The sequence below is a fragment of the Castor canadensis genome, chromosome 16 (assembly GCF_047511655.1).
Source record: "Castor canadensis chromosome 16, mCasCan1.hap1v2, whole genome shotgun sequence".
Classification (NCBI taxonomy): Eukaryota; Metazoa; Chordata; class Mammalia; order Rodentia; family Castoridae; genus Castor; species Castor canadensis.
In genome coordinates, this window is record NC_133401.1 from 21,051,218 (window position 1) to 21,068,817 (window position 17,600).

At 55.6% G+C, this 17,600-nt stretch overlaps 3 protein-coding genes across 3 annotated transcripts; all 3 read right to left on the reverse strand.

The window, feature by feature from the left end:
- Positions 1 to 412: 412 nt before the first annotated feature.
- Positions 413 to 2,822, reverse strand: Saxo3 (stabilizer of axonemal microtubules 3). Its single transcript, XM_074057357.1, has 6 exons — positions 2,658 to 2,822; positions 2,221 to 2,433; positions 1,966 to 2,127; positions 1,233 to 1,360; positions 1,062 to 1,068; positions 413 to 961 (listed from the first exon to the last, which is right to left on the reverse strand). The coding sequence occupies exons 1-6, from the start codon at positions 2,811 to 2,813 to the stop codon at positions 413 to 415; spliced, it is 1,215 nt and encodes a 404-aa protein (XP_073913458.1). The 5' UTR covers positions 2,814 to 2,822.
- An 831-nt stretch (positions 2,823 to 3,653) lies between these two features.
- On the reverse strand, positions 3,654 to 10,235 carry Ntf4 (neurotrophin 4). Its single transcript, XM_020158068.2, has 3 exons — positions 7,190 to 10,235; positions 6,120 to 6,243; positions 3,654 to 5,388 (listed from the first exon to the last, which is right to left on the reverse strand). The coding sequence occupies exon 3, from the start codon at positions 5,375 to 5,377 to the stop codon at positions 4,745 to 4,747; it is 633 nt and encodes a 210-aa protein (XP_020013657.1). The 5' UTR covers positions 5,378 to 5,388; positions 6,120 to 6,243; positions 7,190 to 10,235; the 3' UTR covers positions 3,654 to 4,744.
- A 153-nt stretch (positions 10,236 to 10,388) lies between these two features.
- Positions 10,389 to 14,744, reverse strand: Kcna7 (potassium voltage-gated channel subfamily A member 7). The gene is made up of 2 exons (XM_020158067.2): positions 14,153 to 14,744; positions 10,389 to 12,634 (listed from the first exon to the last, which is right to left on the reverse strand). The coding sequence occupies exons 1-2, from the start codon at positions 14,708 to 14,710 to the stop codon at positions 11,819 to 11,821; spliced, it is 1,374 nt and encodes a 457-aa protein (XP_020013656.1). The 5' UTR covers positions 14,711 to 14,744; the 3' UTR covers positions 10,389 to 11,818.
- Between the last annotated feature and the right edge of the window lie 2,856 nt (positions 14,745 to 17,600).

Genomic DNA, 17,600 nt, shown 5'->3' on the forward strand with positions numbered 1-17,600 from the left:
GGGTCCAGTGTTAGATCCCATCCAGTCCGAGAGGGTCTCCAGATTACACAGTGCTCTCACTCACAAATCCACCAACCAGAGATCCTGTCTGAGCGTCTTCCCCACACCCAACTCCCGCAGAAGATTTGACCCCAGAAATTAACCTGGTTTAGGCTATTAAACTTGTTGCTTAGGGCAAGCCCCGCCCTCTCCCTGCAAGGGACGTATCCCACCCGCTAGGCCACAGGTTCCGTGTACATTTTCTGTGTTCAGTTCCTCCACAAATGAGTGGCACGTGCCTCAGTCTATCCCATCCCGCATGGTGGACCAGGCTCCTGGGCTCAGCTCCGCCCAATCCCCTTCCCGGTGTCTTCCTGACTAGGCCCCGCCCCACGGCTCGGGGAGCGTGTCCAGGGCGGGGCTGTCCTGCAGCTCAGACCAGCTCTGCCTTCGTGCTCCCGTAGCGGGAGTTCTCGGTGCGGTAGGCTTTAGGCACGCTGTAGATGCTGGGTAGGGCCTTCCGGTGGATGCCCCAGGGCGCCTCTGGGGGGCAGAAACGATCAAGACAGCGGTGTAGGTGCTGTGGGGAGCTGTAGGCCTCCTGAGTCAGCGACGGTAGCCCTCGGTGCGGCATGCTTGGCGTCACCAGGCGCACACGGGTCAAGCGAACCCGTGGCGGTAGGGGCAGAGACTGCCCGGGGTGGCCCCTGACCTGAGCTGAGTTCTCTGAGTTGGAGCAGGTCAGCGAGTCCTTGCAGGAGTATTCGGACAGCTCCTTCCTGTTGGAGGGAGCAAGGGGCGGCTGGATCCTCAGGACGAGGCTGGGCGGAGAGACTGCACACCCCAATTCCTGTATTTTGGGGCAAGGACACATGTGTAGGGGTTTTGGACTGCTGAAGAAGGGGACACGGATCTGGATTTCTGGCTCCAGGATGTTCAAGGGCCTGAAAACAAGGTCTTCTGTATCCTTGGGAAGAAGTAACTATATACAAATACCGAAGGAAGTTCCATCCTAGATCCTCAGGGCCGCGCTCCCAAGTATAGAACCCTTTTTTATGACTCTGCAGGCTTCCTATCCCTACCGAGATCCTAAGAGTTGACATTAAGGACGCCTGCGTTCTGAGAGTTATGGGCTACTGCTTGAACTTTGGTTTTTGCGTGTGTTGGAGGTAAGACAACTGAGCCAGAAGCTGGGGATGGGTGGGCTCCCGGCGACACAGGCAGGGTGGTGTGGAGCAAGGACACGAGCTCACTTTGTGTAGAAGCGAAAGTCTTGGGCAGAGGTGGTCAGATACAGCTGAAGGCCGTTCAGCACGCCCTTGTCGGATATTGTAAACTGCCGGCCAGACAGTTCGGGGTTCCTTGTCCAGGGAACTAGGGCCTGAGGAAGATTGGGGAGGAGAAATGGACAAGAAAGGGGTTTCATACCCTGTTCTATGCCCTGGGTCCCAGATTCAATCCCTCTTGGTGGGCTTCAACAATGTTCTGACTCCATCCCCAAATCAGAACCCTAACGAGCCCACGCACCCGTTCAATCCAAACACTTCCTGCTGGTCAAGGACTCAAATCCAAGCCCTCACTGCCTTCCCCTCTCCCCCCAAAGCCTCCCCAATTCTGCCTTCAGTCACACCTTCTTGGTCCTAACCCTGGAACTGAGATGCATCTTGGGTAACAAATCCACATCCCACTTCACTTTTTTCCTCAGGGGCAGACAGACACCTAGGCTGGTTCCCTCCCTGCCCCCCCCCTCACCCCACAACTCTGTGCCTAGCTTGCCAGCATCCTCACAGCTGAGAATTTCCAGGAGCCTCTTCCTTCTGGCCCCTCCTCAAGAGGTCCAAGTCCCTCCCCAGCCTCTATACTCCGGATCTAGCCCCGGATCCTTTAGCCACGCCCCCAAGCGACAAATTACTGCTGGCTCTGCTTTGGGATCTCCCTGTCTGGTCCCTAACACGGTATCCCCTGCACAGTCTTCCACTCTGCTACCTGAGAAGGTCCCCCCCGGTGGTGATCCCAGAGCTCCGGCGGCTGGGGCTCCACGAAGAGTGGGGTGCTCTGATCCAGGCCGGGCCAGCCCTGGTACTGTGCCTTGGTCTCGCTGCTCTGGTGTCTTGGGGTAAGCGGGAGGCGCCAGCCGCGGTGTCTGAGCTGCAGGAAGAACCGCCCAGAGACCCAACGTGAGGACGGCGCAGTGAACTCAAGTGCAGTCCCCAACCGCGTCGCCCTGCGAACACCGGATACCCAGAACCTGACCTTTTCTTCTAAATCCTTGATCCCCATGGTCCGCGTGGGGTCCGCAGGCTCTGCAGCCTGGGGCTGCGCGCAGGGCCCGCCATGGGTCTTGGGCACGTACGCCGAGCTGGAGGTGGTCTCCCACCTGTTGATGACCTCGTCAAAAGCCCAGATGTGCAGATCTTGCTTTGCGGCCGGGGGTAGGGGAGCCGTGACCGTGGACTGGCAAGAGGCGCGACACCTAATTAAAAGACCGTCCTCCCTCGCCCCAGCCCTTTCCTCTGTCCAGCCCCTGGCATCCAGGTTCCCCGATTTCTTCTTTCTCTGGCCCAGGACTAAAGTACCTGCCTCCGTCAGACCGGGGTCCAAACCCCCAGTCCCCTTTTCTCCCATCACCCAGGTTTCTGGATCACCAGGCAGGGGACCTCAGCCTAGGGTCCTCTCACCGGTATGGTGGCCGGGGGGAAGGGCGCGGTTGGGATACTATGGTGGGCTACACCGCTGCTGGTGAGATGCCAGTTACGCCAGGATCCAGACACCTCATTTCCAGAGATGGGGGACCATACGGGGCCACAACGCAGAGGTAGGGTCTGGCCGGCCATGGTCCCACCCCCACCCGGTAGCTGAACTAGGAGGCGGCTTGTTGTCGCTGTTGCCCTGAGTAACAGAACCCGCCCACTCCAAGCCCAGCCAATAAAGGAGCTGCAGGCATGTGGATAGATCGAATGAGGAAGAGACCTCGGGACACAGACACGATCGCTAAGAGAGGACAGAGACCCCCAAGAGGGGCACAGAAACAGATACATGGGGGAGGAGTGAGGAGAGAATGACAGAGACAGAAAGAGGAGGGCAAAAAGGGGGCAGCCAGAGAAAAGGAAGAAGTCTGAAAGTTTCAAATGAAGGAAGGGGCAGGAGGGGGGCAGACGGAGAGGCAGATGCAAAGGGGGAGGGGACAGATTTCCCTAGCACATCAGGGAGGAAATCTATGAGAACCCCCCCCCCCGCCTCCTCTTTCCTTCTGGCTGCCTCCCGGCTCTGCCAGCCCTACCCACCTCGGGGTAACGATTTCCAGACGTCCCGGGGCTCTCCCACCCTCCCTGCATGTGCGGAAGGAGCCCGCGTCGGCGTCCGTCGTCCTGCCTGCCTTTGATTTGGCTGAAAACTTCCACCTGGATATGGGAGGAGGGGGCAAGAGGGAGACACTCGAAGGGAAATACACAGGGAAATACTTAGCTGAAAAGAGGGGCGTGCGCTAACCCAGAGACAAGAGACACAGGAAGTTACAGAGACAGAGAGGGAGGTGGCAAAAAAGAGTGGGAACAGGGACACTAACACAGAGGCAGTAGACCCTGAGCTACCCAGGGGCCCTGGGGGAAAAGGGGGATGTGTAGGTCCTTAGCCCAAAGCTGGATCTAAAAGAGTGTATAAACCGACTGGGGGCTGTAACTCAGTGGTGAAGCGCTTGCCTACTATGCACATGGCTCAAGGTTGCGGGGGTGGGAGAAACTCATGGTCATGTTTTAAAATTACAGTTGGACTGGGGTTGTGGCTCAAGAGGTAGAATGCTTGCCTAGTAAGCCTAGGCCCTGAGTTCAGTCTCCAGTACCACGCACACAGAGAATGTGTTGGCTGCAGGCATGGGGCAGTGGAGGGGGTGGGGACTCTCCTTGTCACCTCCTCTGATTAAGAGCTTTTGTAAAGCCTCTGCAAACTCATTCCCCATTATTTCATCCAGCCAGCCCATTCGTCAGACAGGGACAACTGAGGCCACTTTCTACATCCTAGCCCAGGGTTCTACTGACACCCCCCATACCACCCAGGCCTCTGGGCTCCCTTCTGTTGGATCTTGCTTCCCCTACTCAAAGCCTCTCAGGGTTCAGTGATCCCTGATCATAACCAGGCCCATTGATCAGAACCTCATGTCCTATACAAACTGGACAGTTTTAAGGTATATTTAATTCGCAATGGGGGGGGTAAAAGTCGCATGACTCCAGCTCCCCATCTGGAGCTGAACTCTTCAGCATCCTGATCGCTTGATCCATACTGTATTCCAAGGCTTGTCTATCCAAGTAGAATTTCTCATTTAATCCCTGCTCCTAGATACTTAAAAGCCTTCTGTGGACCATATTTTCAAAGTACTCCTATCCACTTCTTGACCTGTCATCATCTTGTCCCTCTCTCCAGGGTGGGCCAGGTTTCTGACTGTCAAATCCACAAGAGTTGATCAGGGGAGTAATGTATCAGCGCTGATATACAGCAATCAGTAAATGTTCACTATTATTATTATTATTATTATTATCATTATTATTATGACCCTCAAGTTCCTCCAGGAGAACTCCTATTCATCCTTTGAAACCCCATTTAGTTTCATCACACATCCCGCACATACTGAACTCTCAAAATCAGAGAGACTTGACTCTGTGATCATTGAAGTTCCCAAACAGAAAGTCTTAAAATATCCAGGCCAGTCCTGAGGTCTCTGAGCATACAGCTTTCTTCTTTTCTCTGCAGGATCAGTTTGTAGGCATGGGCCTCAGGCCCGGCCAGTCCGACTGAGGAGAGTGCACACACAGGCAGTGTCAATTCGAATCCATCGCCAGCCCACACGGCCCTGGGCATCAGCAGTCAATGCCCGCACATAGGATTGTTTGGCCTTGCATTCGGACACCCAGTGCCTCCGGTCCACTCCCCGGCAGCCACCTCCACCAGCACCAGGGACACCTTCCCCAGCGCTATCGACCTTACAGCGGGTCTCAAAGAAGTACTGACGGAGAGGGCTGCCACCAGCAGCAGGCACCTCACCCAGCACCTCCACCTCACGCCCACGCAAGTCCACAGCTGTCCGACGGTCGGTCACCCAGCCGCTCACTGCATCACAAACAGCCAGTTCACCCCGGCGACTTGCTGGTGCTGTCTCGCTCACCCCACGCCGACTGCGGTTTGCTGGGGCACCCGCTGGCTCCCCAAAGGCCCCAGTCTCCAGCAGGAAGAGCAGAGGGGGGCCAGCAGGGGCACCCCTAGACAGAGCTACTCTGGGAGACAACAGGTCCCACTCAGGGGCCAGAAATGGGGGCAGTGTTGAGGGTGGGGGATTGGGCTCCATTGGGACACTGGGGAGGAGGAAGAGGAGGAGGATGGGGAGGGAGTAAGGTAGGTGGGGGAGCATCTCTTGAGCACCTGAAGATAGAAAGAAAAGCTGGGATTAGAGAAGAGTGTGGAAATTTTTGCAGAACCCAGGGATGGTTTGCATGCTAGAACTGTGGGGAAGCCCAAGGGGACCCTATATTCTAGGACTTAGGAGAAGTCCAACTTCTAAGTTAATAACAATTACTCAACTGCTATTACTTAATAGCTAGGCGAATGGAGAAGGATAGGCTCAGAAAAGTTAATGACTTTGCTCTGGGCATTGTGGTTCATGCCTGTAATCCCAGCTATTTGGGTGTCAGGAGTAGGAGGATTGCAATCCAAGACCAGCTCAGGCAAAAGTAAGAGACCCTATCTGAAAAATAACTAAAGCAAAAAGGGCAGGGGTGTGTGGCTTAAGTGGTAGAGTACCTACCTGGCAAGCATGAAGCCCTGAGTACCATCAAAGATAAATAAATTAATTAAATGGTTAAAGACTTGCACCAGGCCACGAAAATGGCAGAGCTGGGACTTGAACTCTGAGCAACTCCATTGTGCCCTGCTGCCGTTACAACCCTGAAGAACCCCATCTGGAAATCTAAGGAGACCCCTGTTGAGCTCAAAACTGCCACTAACAAGGCCAGACATTTCCCTTCTAATGGGTGGCCTCAGTTTCCCTGTGTGTGAAACTGACCCTGGCGGTTGGGAGAGGCTGATGGGGACATTTTTCTCTGCAACATTCTAGAAGCCTGAGGAGCACTAGAAGCAGCAGGTGATTACCAGACCTGTCAGCGCCTTCTCCGCCTCCTAGCTCCAGGGCTGGTGGCCCCCAGGCTCTGTGGGGCCCCTGTGGAGGACACAGGTGGCCCCCTCCTTCCTGACATCTCAGAAGAGGGAGGGGGCAGCCGCCTGGGGGGAAGAAGGGAACAGACAGGTTATATAGGCAGTGGGGGAAGGGGCCTGAGCCTCGGGGCACCCCCTTTCCGGAGTTCCTCTGGAAGTGTATGGTACCCAAGAGTCGAGGCCCCGCCCCTTCCCAGGTGATGGCTCCTGGCAGGGATGAGAAGCAGATGGGGGGAGAAGACGGGAGGGGGGACGGTGGCGGCCGATGATGGAGGCTGGAAAAGATTACATCCCCCTCTTTCTATTCATCTCCCAGACGGGGCGGGGGCGGGGCTGGCCTGGACACCCGGGTCCCCGCCGGCCCACACTCAAGAAACCTCAGGTCCCCGAGGCTGCTTCCTGGAATGTTCCCTCCTCGCAGGACAGGTCAGGGCCCGCCCAAAACGTCTACTGCGCATACCTGGAGCGGCTGCCTGTGCTAACTCGGAGATGGGGAAATGGGAAGTGCTGGGGTGTGACCAGGAGCGCAGGTTGACCCAACCTGGACAGGGAGTGTGGGACCCCAGCTGCCTCCCCCCTCAGATTAGGAGTCCTGGTTCTCCACCTGCCTCCTCCCTCAGAGTAGGAATCCAAGTCCCCAACTGCCTCCTCCTTCAAACACAGACGTCTAGCCTCCCATGTCCTTCAAACCCTCAGGCTGCCACCTCTCCCAGACCAGGAGCCCTGGTCCCCAGCGCCCTCCTCCCTCAGACCCTGAAGATCTGGAGTCAGGCTCCTCCAAACCCCGGGGTCAGATGCAGGCTCCCAGTCTCCTCCCCCTGGAGATTTGGGTTTGGGGTCCCGACTCCAGATCCGCGGTGGGGGACAAGTCTCCACATCTGGGACACCTCCCTCCTGCCTCAGTTTCCTCAGCCAAGCCCCGCCCCCGTCGGCCCCGCCCCCGTCCCTCCCTACCCGGGGGCAGGGCGACCCGGCCGCCGGAATCCCAGGGGAGGAGGCGCGGAGCTCCTACCTGGGGCGCCCTCCTCGGCTCCCCTGGCTGCTTCTGGCGCGGCGGCGGCTCCTCCTCCCGCTCGCTGGCTGCAGGACGCTCGCCGGCCGCCGGCTGCTCGCCGCTCGCGCTCTGGAGGGCCTGGGTCGGGGGCGGGGGCGGGGCGGCGCCCGACGGCGGAGGAGGGGCGGGGAGCCCGCCTTGCACACGCAGAAAGTGCCGGGACCTCGGAAGCTCGGCCTGGCTCGCTCAGCCCGGCCCGCCGCAGTGCCAGGAGTCCAGTCCTCGTCCTCTAGACCCAGGGGGCCAGACCCCAGCCTCCCCCCTCAGATCCCAGGGGTCCAGACCTCAGCCTCCCCACTCAGACCCCAGGGGTCCAGACCCAGCCCTCCTCCCTCAGACCCAGGGGGCCAGATCCCAGCCTCCCCCCTCAGATCTCAGGGGTCCAGACCCCAGCCTCCCCACTCGGACACCAGGGGTCCAGGCCCAGCCCTCCTCTCTCAGACCCAGGGGTCCAGGCCCCTGTCCCCCTCCCGCAGACCAAGAGTCCAAGCCTAGTCCTCCTCCCTCAAACCCAGGGTCCAGGCCTGAGCCCCCTCCTCCCTAACACCCAGGGGTCCAGGCCCCAGCCCTCCTCCCTCAGACCCAGGGTTCCAGATCCCAGCCTCCTCCCTCAGACCCAGGGGTCCAGGCTCCAGCCTCCTCCCTCAGACCCAGGACTTAGGCCTGAGATTCCTATGGGGTCTTTGCCAGTTCAGTGTCACCCCGGGGGCAGATTCCCACCGTCTCTAATCCCACTCTCCCAGGAGCTCCCCGCCAGACATTAACCAGCTGGGCTTGGGCAGCGATAAGGCCTGACGCCCGGGAGACAGGGGATGTGGGGTCTCGCGCACATAGTCCTCTCTCCTGGAATTTCCTGGGTGGGGTCTGGGGAGAAGGTCTTGTCCTGAGGCAAATGAGAGAAATTCAAGGTATTATAGCACTCAGAAGCAGATATGTTTTAAGAACACAGTGACTTAAAAGAAACTGAACAGTGACAGATGCGGTGGGAGAAGTCTTAGAGATGGAGGAAAAGGGCCAGAGACCTAAGGAGAGGGAGAGGGACCGAGATCCAGAAATCCCAAAAGAGAAGAGAAGACAGAGAAAGGGAAAGGGAAGAAGGGAGAGAGGTGGGGGGGGGGGGAAGGAGAGAGAGAGAAAAGAAGAAGAGAGAAAGAAGGAGAAGATGTTGTTCCCCCCCACACACACACAGAGCCCCAGAAGGAGGGACGGGCCCCAGAGGAAGATCCTGAGGAAGATAGATGAGATGTTGAGGTATGGTGGCCTGGACTGTCCTGCCCCTTGGGTGGCAGGGCCCTTCACCCTACCACACCTCCACTCTGGGACTCTGGCTCCCCTCCCCCTAAGCTATTTTTAGGAGGAAAGCTGACACCCACCTTGGGGGGTCATCTGGCACCCCTCCCTCTACCTAAATATAGCATGGCAAGGTGGCAGGAAGGGTGTCCCTGGATTGGGGTGTTCCCCTCTCGTCCTCCCCATCCCAGCCAAGGCAACACAGAAAGCAGCTCCAGTTGCTTACTGGAGGTGGGGAAGAGCCACTTCCCTGTCTGGGTATCCATTCCAGTCACCTCTCTGACCTCCTCACTCTTCTTCCATGGGTACATCCCACTCCCTACCCCAGGGACTCTGTGACTTCCAGTCATTGGTGAGGGTCATGGGAATGAACTGGGAAGCAGTTTCTGTCCTCCTTCTCTGGGTGTGTCTCCTCCTCTGAGTCTCTGTCCCCCTCATTATTTTTGTTCCCCTCTCTCTGGGTCTTTGTCCTCCTCGTGTGTTTCCGGCCCCCCATCACCACCTGGTCTCTGTCCCTCTCTCTCTGGGTCTCTGATTCCCTTTCTCTGGTTTTCTGGGCCCCCCCAAGTCTCTGTCCTCCCCCCCGCCGGGTCTCTGTCCCCATCTCTGGGTTTCTGTTCCCCTTTCCCTGGTTCTTGCCCCCCCCAATGTCTCTGTCCTATTCTCTGAGTCCCTGTCCCCTCTCTGGGTCTCTGTCTCCCTCTCTCTGAGTCTCTGTTCCCTTTCTCTGGTTCTGTGTCTCTGTGCTAGTCTTTGGGTCCCTGTCCTCTCACCCAGTCTCTTAACCTCATCTCTCTGCCTTCCTTCCTTGTGCCCTTGGATTTCTCTCTGTTGCCTGGAATCTGTCCTTCTCTAGGTCCCAGTTCCTCTCTGTGGGTCTTATCCTCTGTGGGTCCCTAGGCTGGGGTCTCTGCCCTGAGACACCTTTTCTGTTGTCCCTGTGAGATAGGTATGTCTCCATTTCTTTTTCAGAATGTGACTTTCATTTCAGGGAAGTGACCATTTCAGAGAAGTGGCCACCTAAGGATTATTTTTAATCATTATAACTCTTCCCACAATCTACCTTCCCTCTTACTGTAGAAAAAGGTTGTTGAGGGAATTCTGAAATTTCCCAACTGAATTCCTTTCCTGCATTCTATAACCTTTTGGGGGACTGGTTCTAAGGTTTGAACTCAGGGCCTCAGCACTTGCTAGGCAGGCATTCTACAACTTGACCCACGCCCCCAGTCCTCCCTCCCTGCACGTTGATTGGTTAATGAACTCAGAGGGGCGTGTCCTCAAACCAACTCCTTCCTGATGTTTCATACTGAGACCTCTAAGAAAGAGCTTGTGTGATAAAAAGCGGAGGGGGGTGTGTAGAGATAACAATAATAGCACTGTAGATCACTGGACACGTTTAATAAATTAATACAGGTAAAGTACCTTGAAGGATTCCTGCCTCATAGGCAGCCCTATATGTGTTAGTGATTAGAACCGTCCTCCTTCCCCTCCTCTAAATGCCCTTTAGTCCCGAAAGACTCTGAAAATGGTGTTGCCACCGTGAGTAACAGTGTCCCCTCTGAGTACCAGTTCCTTGTCTATCAGACATGAGGCCAATTGCCTTAGAATGTCCCTGGGCACAGGCAGGCTGTGGGGGCGAGTGGAGTCAGGGTCAGGCAGCCTGCCATTAGTCCTGGCCCCATGACGTGCGGTGTGACCTTGGGAAGCCACTGTCCTGAGACTCAGGTTTCTCCCATGGAAAACACAGAACCCACCGCCTTTCCCAGCTGTGGGAGGATGGGTGACATGTGCTGGTTTGGGAATCTCATGGTTCAGAGAAAAGAGGTTGTGTGAGTCTTTCCCACTCAGGAACACTGAAGTTTTCTGCCTTTTTCATTGTTGGTTTTCTCTCTGAAGCTGTATGATCTGTCTCCAACTTTGGGGCCCGTCCCCCTCTCTCTGGGTGTCTGACATCCTCCTTTGGATTTCAATCACTCATCCTTGGTGTCTGTCACCTTTCTGGATCTCTATTTCCCTTGTTAGAGTATCTCTCTCTCTCTCCCTCTCTCTCTCTCTCTCTCTCTCTCTCTCTCTCTCTTCTTTCTCTCTCTGTCTCCCCTCATGTCTGTACAGATTACAGTTTTCTTCCCATTTCTGTTCCCTTGTGGCTATCACCCCATGTCTCCATGCTAGACCACAAGGAAGACCCAACAGAATGGGGGTTTGATGTGGAGTATGTGGAAGGAGGGCTCCATATTCCTAGTTCACTCAGAGCCCTTTGGATGAATGCCCGAATCCAAAGATACAGAATCCAGCCCACCTCCTATAGTTAGTCACACTGGGCAGGCTGGTTCAGTCCTTCATCCACATTCATGACACCACCCTTGCTCCCTCTGCTGTCATCTTGGGTCCTGGTGCTACCACTAAATGCAAGGTTACTTAGCATGGTCCTATGGATCTCATACACACAGTCCAACTCAACCCAACATTCCTACAGGCCTCACACAATGACATACTTCAGCAGGGCTCCACGAGGCTCCAACAGCCATAGGGTCCCACTGAAAGAACAGATCTTACAGTACTGTTCACCTACGTCCCAATTCAATGTGGTCCTGAAAGTCTTCCAGCCACATAACACATCTCAACCCAATGGAACCCTGGAAAATGCATTTAGCGATATGTTCCAATGCAATCTAGTGTGTCAAGAACACTCACATTCTATCAGTTGACTGGATTTCGACATGACTCACAAGTTCACAAAACCTAAAATAACATAGGCCTACACAAAACACAAAGCCACACAATTTTCAACAGGTCTCAATGCAACTCAACACCAACATTCATGACCACACAACTGATCTGAACAATGGCTTGGATGACCACCTGACTTGATCCAATATGGCCCTAGGGGTCTCAAAGCCACAGAATCTTGCATAAAGCACTCAGACAAGAGTTAGTCAGACTCACCCTGCTCCAAGTGGTACCCAACATGGACCTAGGAAACTCATGACATGATATGACCAAAACCTATCTCAGCCCTACCCAAAAGGCCCCACAAGCTCTGCACAACTCTGTAATATGAACCCATGGAGTCACCCCTCAGCTCAACACAAACCATTGTCATTCATCCCTACTTAATGGGGTACCCAAGGAGCTATCAAACCATACAACTCAAGATCCAACAAGACTCAAGTGCTCCCCATTCATTTCCACTTACCCTAGTTCTTCCTAAACCCCAATCCCCTCCCTACTTCCCCTCCTTTCTTCCCCCCTCCCTCCTTCCAAGGAGGTGTGAGGTCCTGCAGACCTCGCTGTCTCTCACACTTCGGTGACCAGGTGTTTCCCAGGGGGGGCCCAGAGTGGAGGTGGGAGTTCAGGCATCTCTCCATCCACCAACCCCCCATTGGCTTTGCCCTCCAGTGTGCCACAGGGCTGCATGTCCACATGGCTGAACATCCCGGCCTCTTCGCCCTCTGTCTCCCGATGGTAAAAGTAGCTGAAGTTGGAGACGATGACTGGCACAGGCAGAGAAATGGTCAGCACGCCGGCGATGGCACACAGAGAGCCCACTATCTTGCCACCCACAGTGACGGGCGCCATGTCTCCATAGCCAACTGTGGTCATGGTGACCACCGCCCACCAGAAGGATTCAGGGATGCTGGTGAAATGGGAGTCCACCCGGTCAACTTCAGCAAAGTACACAGCACTGGAAAAAAGGACGACTCCGATGAAGAGGAAGAAGATAAGCAGCCCCAGCTCGCGCATGGAGGCCCGCAGCGTCTGGCCCAAAATCTGCAGGCCCTTGGAGTGCCGAGACAGCTTGAAGATGCGGAAGACGCGCACCAATCGGATGACTCGTAGGATGGCCAGTGACATGGCTGGCTGACCCACGCCCCGCTGCCGGGCCAGCTCAGTGCCCAGTGCTACAAAGTAGGGCAGGATGGCCACAAAATCGATGAGGTTCATCACGTTCTTGAAGAAAATGGCCTTGCTCGGGCAGGCCGCCAGGCGTACCAGCAGTTCAAAGGAGAACCAACAGATGCACAGGGTTTCCACCACAAAGAATGGGTCGTTGAAAGGTAAGCGCGGAGGAGTTCCAGGCACTAGACTGGAGCCATTCAGCCGAGCCGAGAACTGTGGAGAGGAAAGGGTTCAAGGAGGGCCAATCCGGGGCTGGGACTCTGGGACAGCCTTAGCCATTTAAATATCCAACGACTGTCCACAGGTTGCTCAACGGCCACTGCCCCAAGTGCCCAGGGACCTGGCTGTCCTATTGTCCATCCTAGGACCTCAGGGATTGTCCCTGGATTGACTTTCTGATCTCCTGACCCATGGATGGTACTGGGGTTTGAACTCAGGGCTGACACCTTGAGTCACTCACCAGCTCTGCTTTTTGTGTTGGGTTTTTTCGAGATAGAGTCTCATGAACTATTTACCCAGGGCTGCCTTCGAAACTTGATCCTCCTGATCTCTGTCTCCTGAGTAGCTAGGATTACAGGCGTGAGCCACCAGCACTGGCAAACAAAACCTGTCATAAGGTTTTGTTTTGTTTTGTTTTTGGTGGTAGTGGGGTTGAACTCAGGGCTTCATGCTTGCTAGGCAGATGCTCTGCCACTTGGGCCATGCATCCAGCTCTGTCCCTATCCCTTCACTAGAAGTAACTGCTGACCCGATGCTTAAGTAGGGTACAATCTCTTCCTTCCCAAAGTTCCCTGCCCTCCCACTCCCCAGAATTGATTTTTTTCAAATGGGGAGGGTCTCTGCAATGGCGCCACCTACTCCTGACCTGCTTTTCCTTTCCTTCCTCAACCCCAGACCAGGCTATAATGGTTCAAGGTCTTTACCTTACAAAAGTCAGCTCAACACACCCAGCCTGACTTTCTTTGTGATTAATACCTCCTCCCAGCACCCAGAGTCCCCTGCCCCACTCCATGCTCCAGCTCCATTTCTCCAGGCTCCAGCTTGCACCCACCAATCTACCCCATAATTCCCACTGGTCTCTGCCAACTGCACAGTCCCTGGAGTTTTTGGACTCCTTCACCCCATAACTTCAATAATTTTATTTTTGTTTCTTGAGATAGGGTCTTGCCATGTAGCCTAGGTTGTCCTTGAACTCACAATCCTCCTGCCTCAGCCTCCCAAGTGCTAGAATTACAGGAGTGCTCCACCATGCCTGGCTCACAAATTTTGTGTGTGTGTGTGGGGCGAGGTCTGGGGTTTGAACTCAGGGCTTCAAATTTGCAAAGCAGGCACTCTACCGCTTGAGCCACACCTCCAGTCTATTTTTCTCTGGTTATTTTGGAGATGGAGGTGTTGCAAACTATTTGCTTGGGCTGGCCTTGAACCTTGACCCTCCCAATCTCAGAGTCCCTCATAGCTTTGATTTTTAAATATTCTTGTTCTCCTGCCCCCTGCCCCAAAGGGCCCTATGTGCTCCCCTAGCCAGCTTTCTCACAGGGCAAGTCCTCCCCCTGGGATCCTCAGATGCCACCCCCAGCCCAACTGTCTCAGTGGCAGTCCCTTGTCAAGTCCAGTCCCTGGGTTGCCCACCAAGTGAAGCCCTTTGCCACGCCTTCTAATTGGCCAGATCCTCACGGGCCCCACCCATCACCTCCAAACCCCGCCCCTCTCCATTCAGGCCCCGCCTCTCACCGGGCCAGCCGCAGCAGCCACAGCGGCTAGTCCTGGGTCGTCGCGGTCGTCTCGGAAGTCCGGCAGCGTCTCGAGGCAGAAGACGACGATGGAAACGAGGATGACAAGTACGGAGACGACGGCCAGCACGCGCGCCGCCTGCGAGCTCTCGGGGAACTCGAAGAGCAACCAGAGCTGGCGCGCAAAGGCGCGGCTGGGCAGGGGCCGCTCGGGTGGCACCGCGCAGCCCTCGTCCTCGCGCAGGCGCGCCAGCGCCGCCGCCCCCAGCCCGTAGAAAGCCACCTCCTCCAGGAAGACGTCGAGCGGCACGTGCGCCGGCCGTCGCAGCCGCCCTCCCGACTGGTAGTAGTAGAGCACGGCGTCGAAACTGGGGCGGTGGCGGTCGAAGAAGTACTCGCGGCGCGCGCCGTCGTAGAAGCGGCTGCGGCGCACTGGGTCCCCGAGCAGCGTGTCCGGGAAGCGGCCCAGCGTGCGCGCTCGCGTCTCGAAGCGCAGCCCAGCCACGTTGAGCACCAGCCGCTCGCAGCAACCGCAGGGCGGCGGGCACCGCGGCTCCATGGCGCGCGCAGCCCTGGCGACCCGCGGACGGACGTGTGGCCCCGACGCCCGGCCCGGCGCGGCCCCGCCTCGGCCGCCGCCGCCGCCGCCGCCGCCGCCCCAGCCCCAGCCCGGTGTCCGGTGTCCGCGCGTAAAAATAGCCCGGCCGTCCGGCCAGGACGCGGGGGAGGGGGCGCCGTGACCCCGGCGGGGCGGAGGGCGGCCGGGCGCCCTCTGCCGGGGCTTGCGCTGTTCCCCCACCCCCCCCAGCCCTACCACATCACGCTGACCCCCGCGGTTGTCCTCTCTCTCCTTTGTCACCGTCGCCCGGGAGATCGGCCCTGCTTTCCGAGTTTCCTCGAGTCTTGTCCCTTTCCGTGATCGCTCTTCCCGTCTCTGTCTCTTATCTGTCCTCCTGGGTCTGTTGGGATGTATCTCTGAGTATCTTTTTTTTTTTTTTTTAAGTCTCACTTTGTAGCCCAAGCTGGCTTTGAACTCGAGATCCTCCTGCCTCAACTTCCCACGTGCTGGGATTACCTAGTCCGAGAACAGTGGTGTTCACAAACTAATTGATCATAACCAAGTGCTGGATTTCAGGTGTGCGCCACCAGCCTGGCTATCTTTGATTACTTTATGCTCCAGTTACCTCTGAAGTCTGTGGGACCTCTGGGAGAGGGGGATTCCAGTATTTTTCTGGATCTCCATCTTTATTTTGACTCTTGTTTCTTGGGAGGTCTGTCTCTTGTCTCTCTTTGTTTCTCTGGGTCGTCTCCTCGCTCTTTATTTCTTAGCCCTCCGCATCTCTGTCCCTAGGTGTCTCTGAAGCGCCCTTCTGTTTGCTGAATGTCTTTCTCTCCCTGTATTTGTGAATGACTGCGAGTGTCTGTCCTTGTGTGTCCGGAGGACTCGGTCATTTCCCTGAATCTCTGACCATCACTGTGGGCTCAGCACCTCCTGGTGGCTGCGGGGTCCTGGTGCCCCTTCGGCAGCTGTAAACCACTGAACATCTGTGCCCCATCCTCTCTCCAGAGTGTGCCCGGAGGTCTCCACTTGGATTCTCTGTAAAATTCTGAGACCAGCAGGGCCCAAACTGTAGTCCTGAATGGCGCAAAAGGAGACGGGGCCTGCCAGGAACCGGTTGTAGGGTGGCCGGACAGATGCAGCAGGGTCATTCTCAGGAACCGAAGGGCAGACAGAAGATGGCTTTCCAGCCCCCGGTGTCCGGTGACACCGTGTAAAAATAGCCCCATCGGATGGGCTGGGGGGCGGGGTGTGGTAGTGGTGGGCATTGATCTCTCCCCACTAGCGAGAAAGGGTATCGGGCGCCCTCTGCTGGGGTCATAGAGGGAGACACTAGCGTTGTAATGTGCTAATTCTGGCTTTTTTTTCACTGCCTATTTCCTTCTGGGATGCTGTCCTCCCTCTCTCTGGTAGGTGTCCATCTTGTCCGTCCTTTCCCTGTTGGCTTTTTTTTTAAATGGGGTCTCGCTGTTTCCCCTGCTGGCCTCAAACTCCTGGGATCAAGTGATCTCCCTGCCTTGGACTCTGGAGTAACTGGGAGTACAGGGGACCCCACTGGGCTCTTTCATGGTCTTTGACCCTTCCTATGTCTGGTCTCCTTCATCCCCATCTCTTTGGTCCCCTTTTTTCCTCTGTCTCCTCTTTTTCTCTCATTCTCTGCCCCTCCCTTTGTGGGTCTCTGGGCTATCTGTGTTTCTGTGCTCTATTGCAGGGCTGAATTTTCCATAAATCAACCTAGAGCTGCACAGTGGTTCCAAATCTTATTCATGAGTAAAGGTGCATTATAGCTGGGGGGGGGTGGGAGGTGCTGGGTGCGTGGGTTTTTTTTTTTTTTTTTTGCATGATGTGGTTTTTACTCAGGGCTTCACGCTTGCTAGGCAGGCTCTACTGCTTGAGCCACTCCAGCAGCCCTTTTTTGTGTTTGGTATTTTTGAGATAGAGTCTCCCTTTCATTTTGTACAGGCTGGCCTCAAACTGTGATCCTCCTGACTTTGCCTCCTGAGTGGCTAGGATTACAGATGTGAGCCACCAGTGTCCCACATGGTTTCCAGTGGCTTCTTTTCCCACAGTTCCTTAATTCCCAGCCAGCTTGCACACCATCAGCCTACGGTGGCCCCCATCCCTCACAACTCCCACACCTTTTGGGGAACAGGAAGTCATGGTGTGTCACCAGCAGATCTCCTACATCCCCCAGCACCTCCTTGCTCTAACTGACACCTGCTGCTCCCAGAAGTCTCCACATCTCTGTCCCTTAGACACTCCTGCTGGTGAGACTGGAGGGAGGACAGGTGTCTTCTTGCTTCTCCTTGCTGCTTCCTGACAATTGTCCTTTACTCTCTGAAATTTCAATACCTCTTTTTCCTTTTTTCTGTACTGGAAATTGAACTCAGGCTTTCTCACTTGCTAGGCAAGTGCTCTCTACTACTCCAGCCACACTCCCAGCCCTTTTGCTTTTAGTTTTTCAGTTAGGTTCTCCATATTATGCCCAGTTGGCCTTTGGACTACGATCCTCCTGTCACTGCCTCCTGATAGCTGGGACCATAGACATGTACCACCACACCTGGCTTGTTTTTGAGTTAGGGTCTCTCTAACTGTTGCTAAGGCTGGCCTCAAACCTCTATCCTCTTACCTGTACCTCCCGAGTCTCAGGGATTATAGGTGTGAGCTACCACACTCAATCTGATTTCAACTTCTCTGAAGCCCAGGCCAGCCATGGATACCTGTTCCCATTCTTTGGTGGGCTCATCCATTATCTTGTGGTCACTCCTACTCATTCATGGATGACTCTAGATCCTGGTTTTCTTTCCTTCACACCAAAACTACTGTCATAGTTCATAGTAATTTCAGTAACCTTGGGAATGAGTGTTCAAAGACCTGGCCTGGTGTAGGT

Excerpts from the sequence above, each read along its gene's own strand:
- Saxo3 (XM_074057357.1), bottom strand. The coding sequence starts at position 2,813 with ATGGCCGGCCAGACCCTACCTCTGCGTTGTGGCCCCGTATGGTCCCCC. Across the intron at positions 2,434-2,657 it reads TCCCCCCGGCCACCATACCG|TCCACGGTCACGGCTCCCCT; the intron begins GTGAGAGGACCC and ends GCCTCTTGCCAG. Across the intron at positions 1,361-1,965 it reads ACCGGGGGGGACCTTCTCAG|GCCCTAGTTCCCTGGACAAG; the intron begins GTAGCAGAGTGG and ends AATCTTCCTCAG.
- Ntf4 (XM_020158068.2), bottom strand. The coding sequence starts at position 5,377 with ATGCTCCCCCACCTACCTTACTCCCTCCCCATCCTCCTCCTCTTCCTC.
- Kcna7 (XM_020158067.2), bottom strand. The coding sequence starts at position 14,710 with ATGGAGCCGCGGTGCCCGCCGCCCTGCGGTTGCTGCGAGCGGCTGGTG. Across the intron at positions 12,635-14,152 it reads TGGCTGCTGCGGCTGGCCCG|TTCTCGGCTCGGCTGAATGG; the intron begins GTGAGAGGCGGG and ends TCCTCTCCACAG.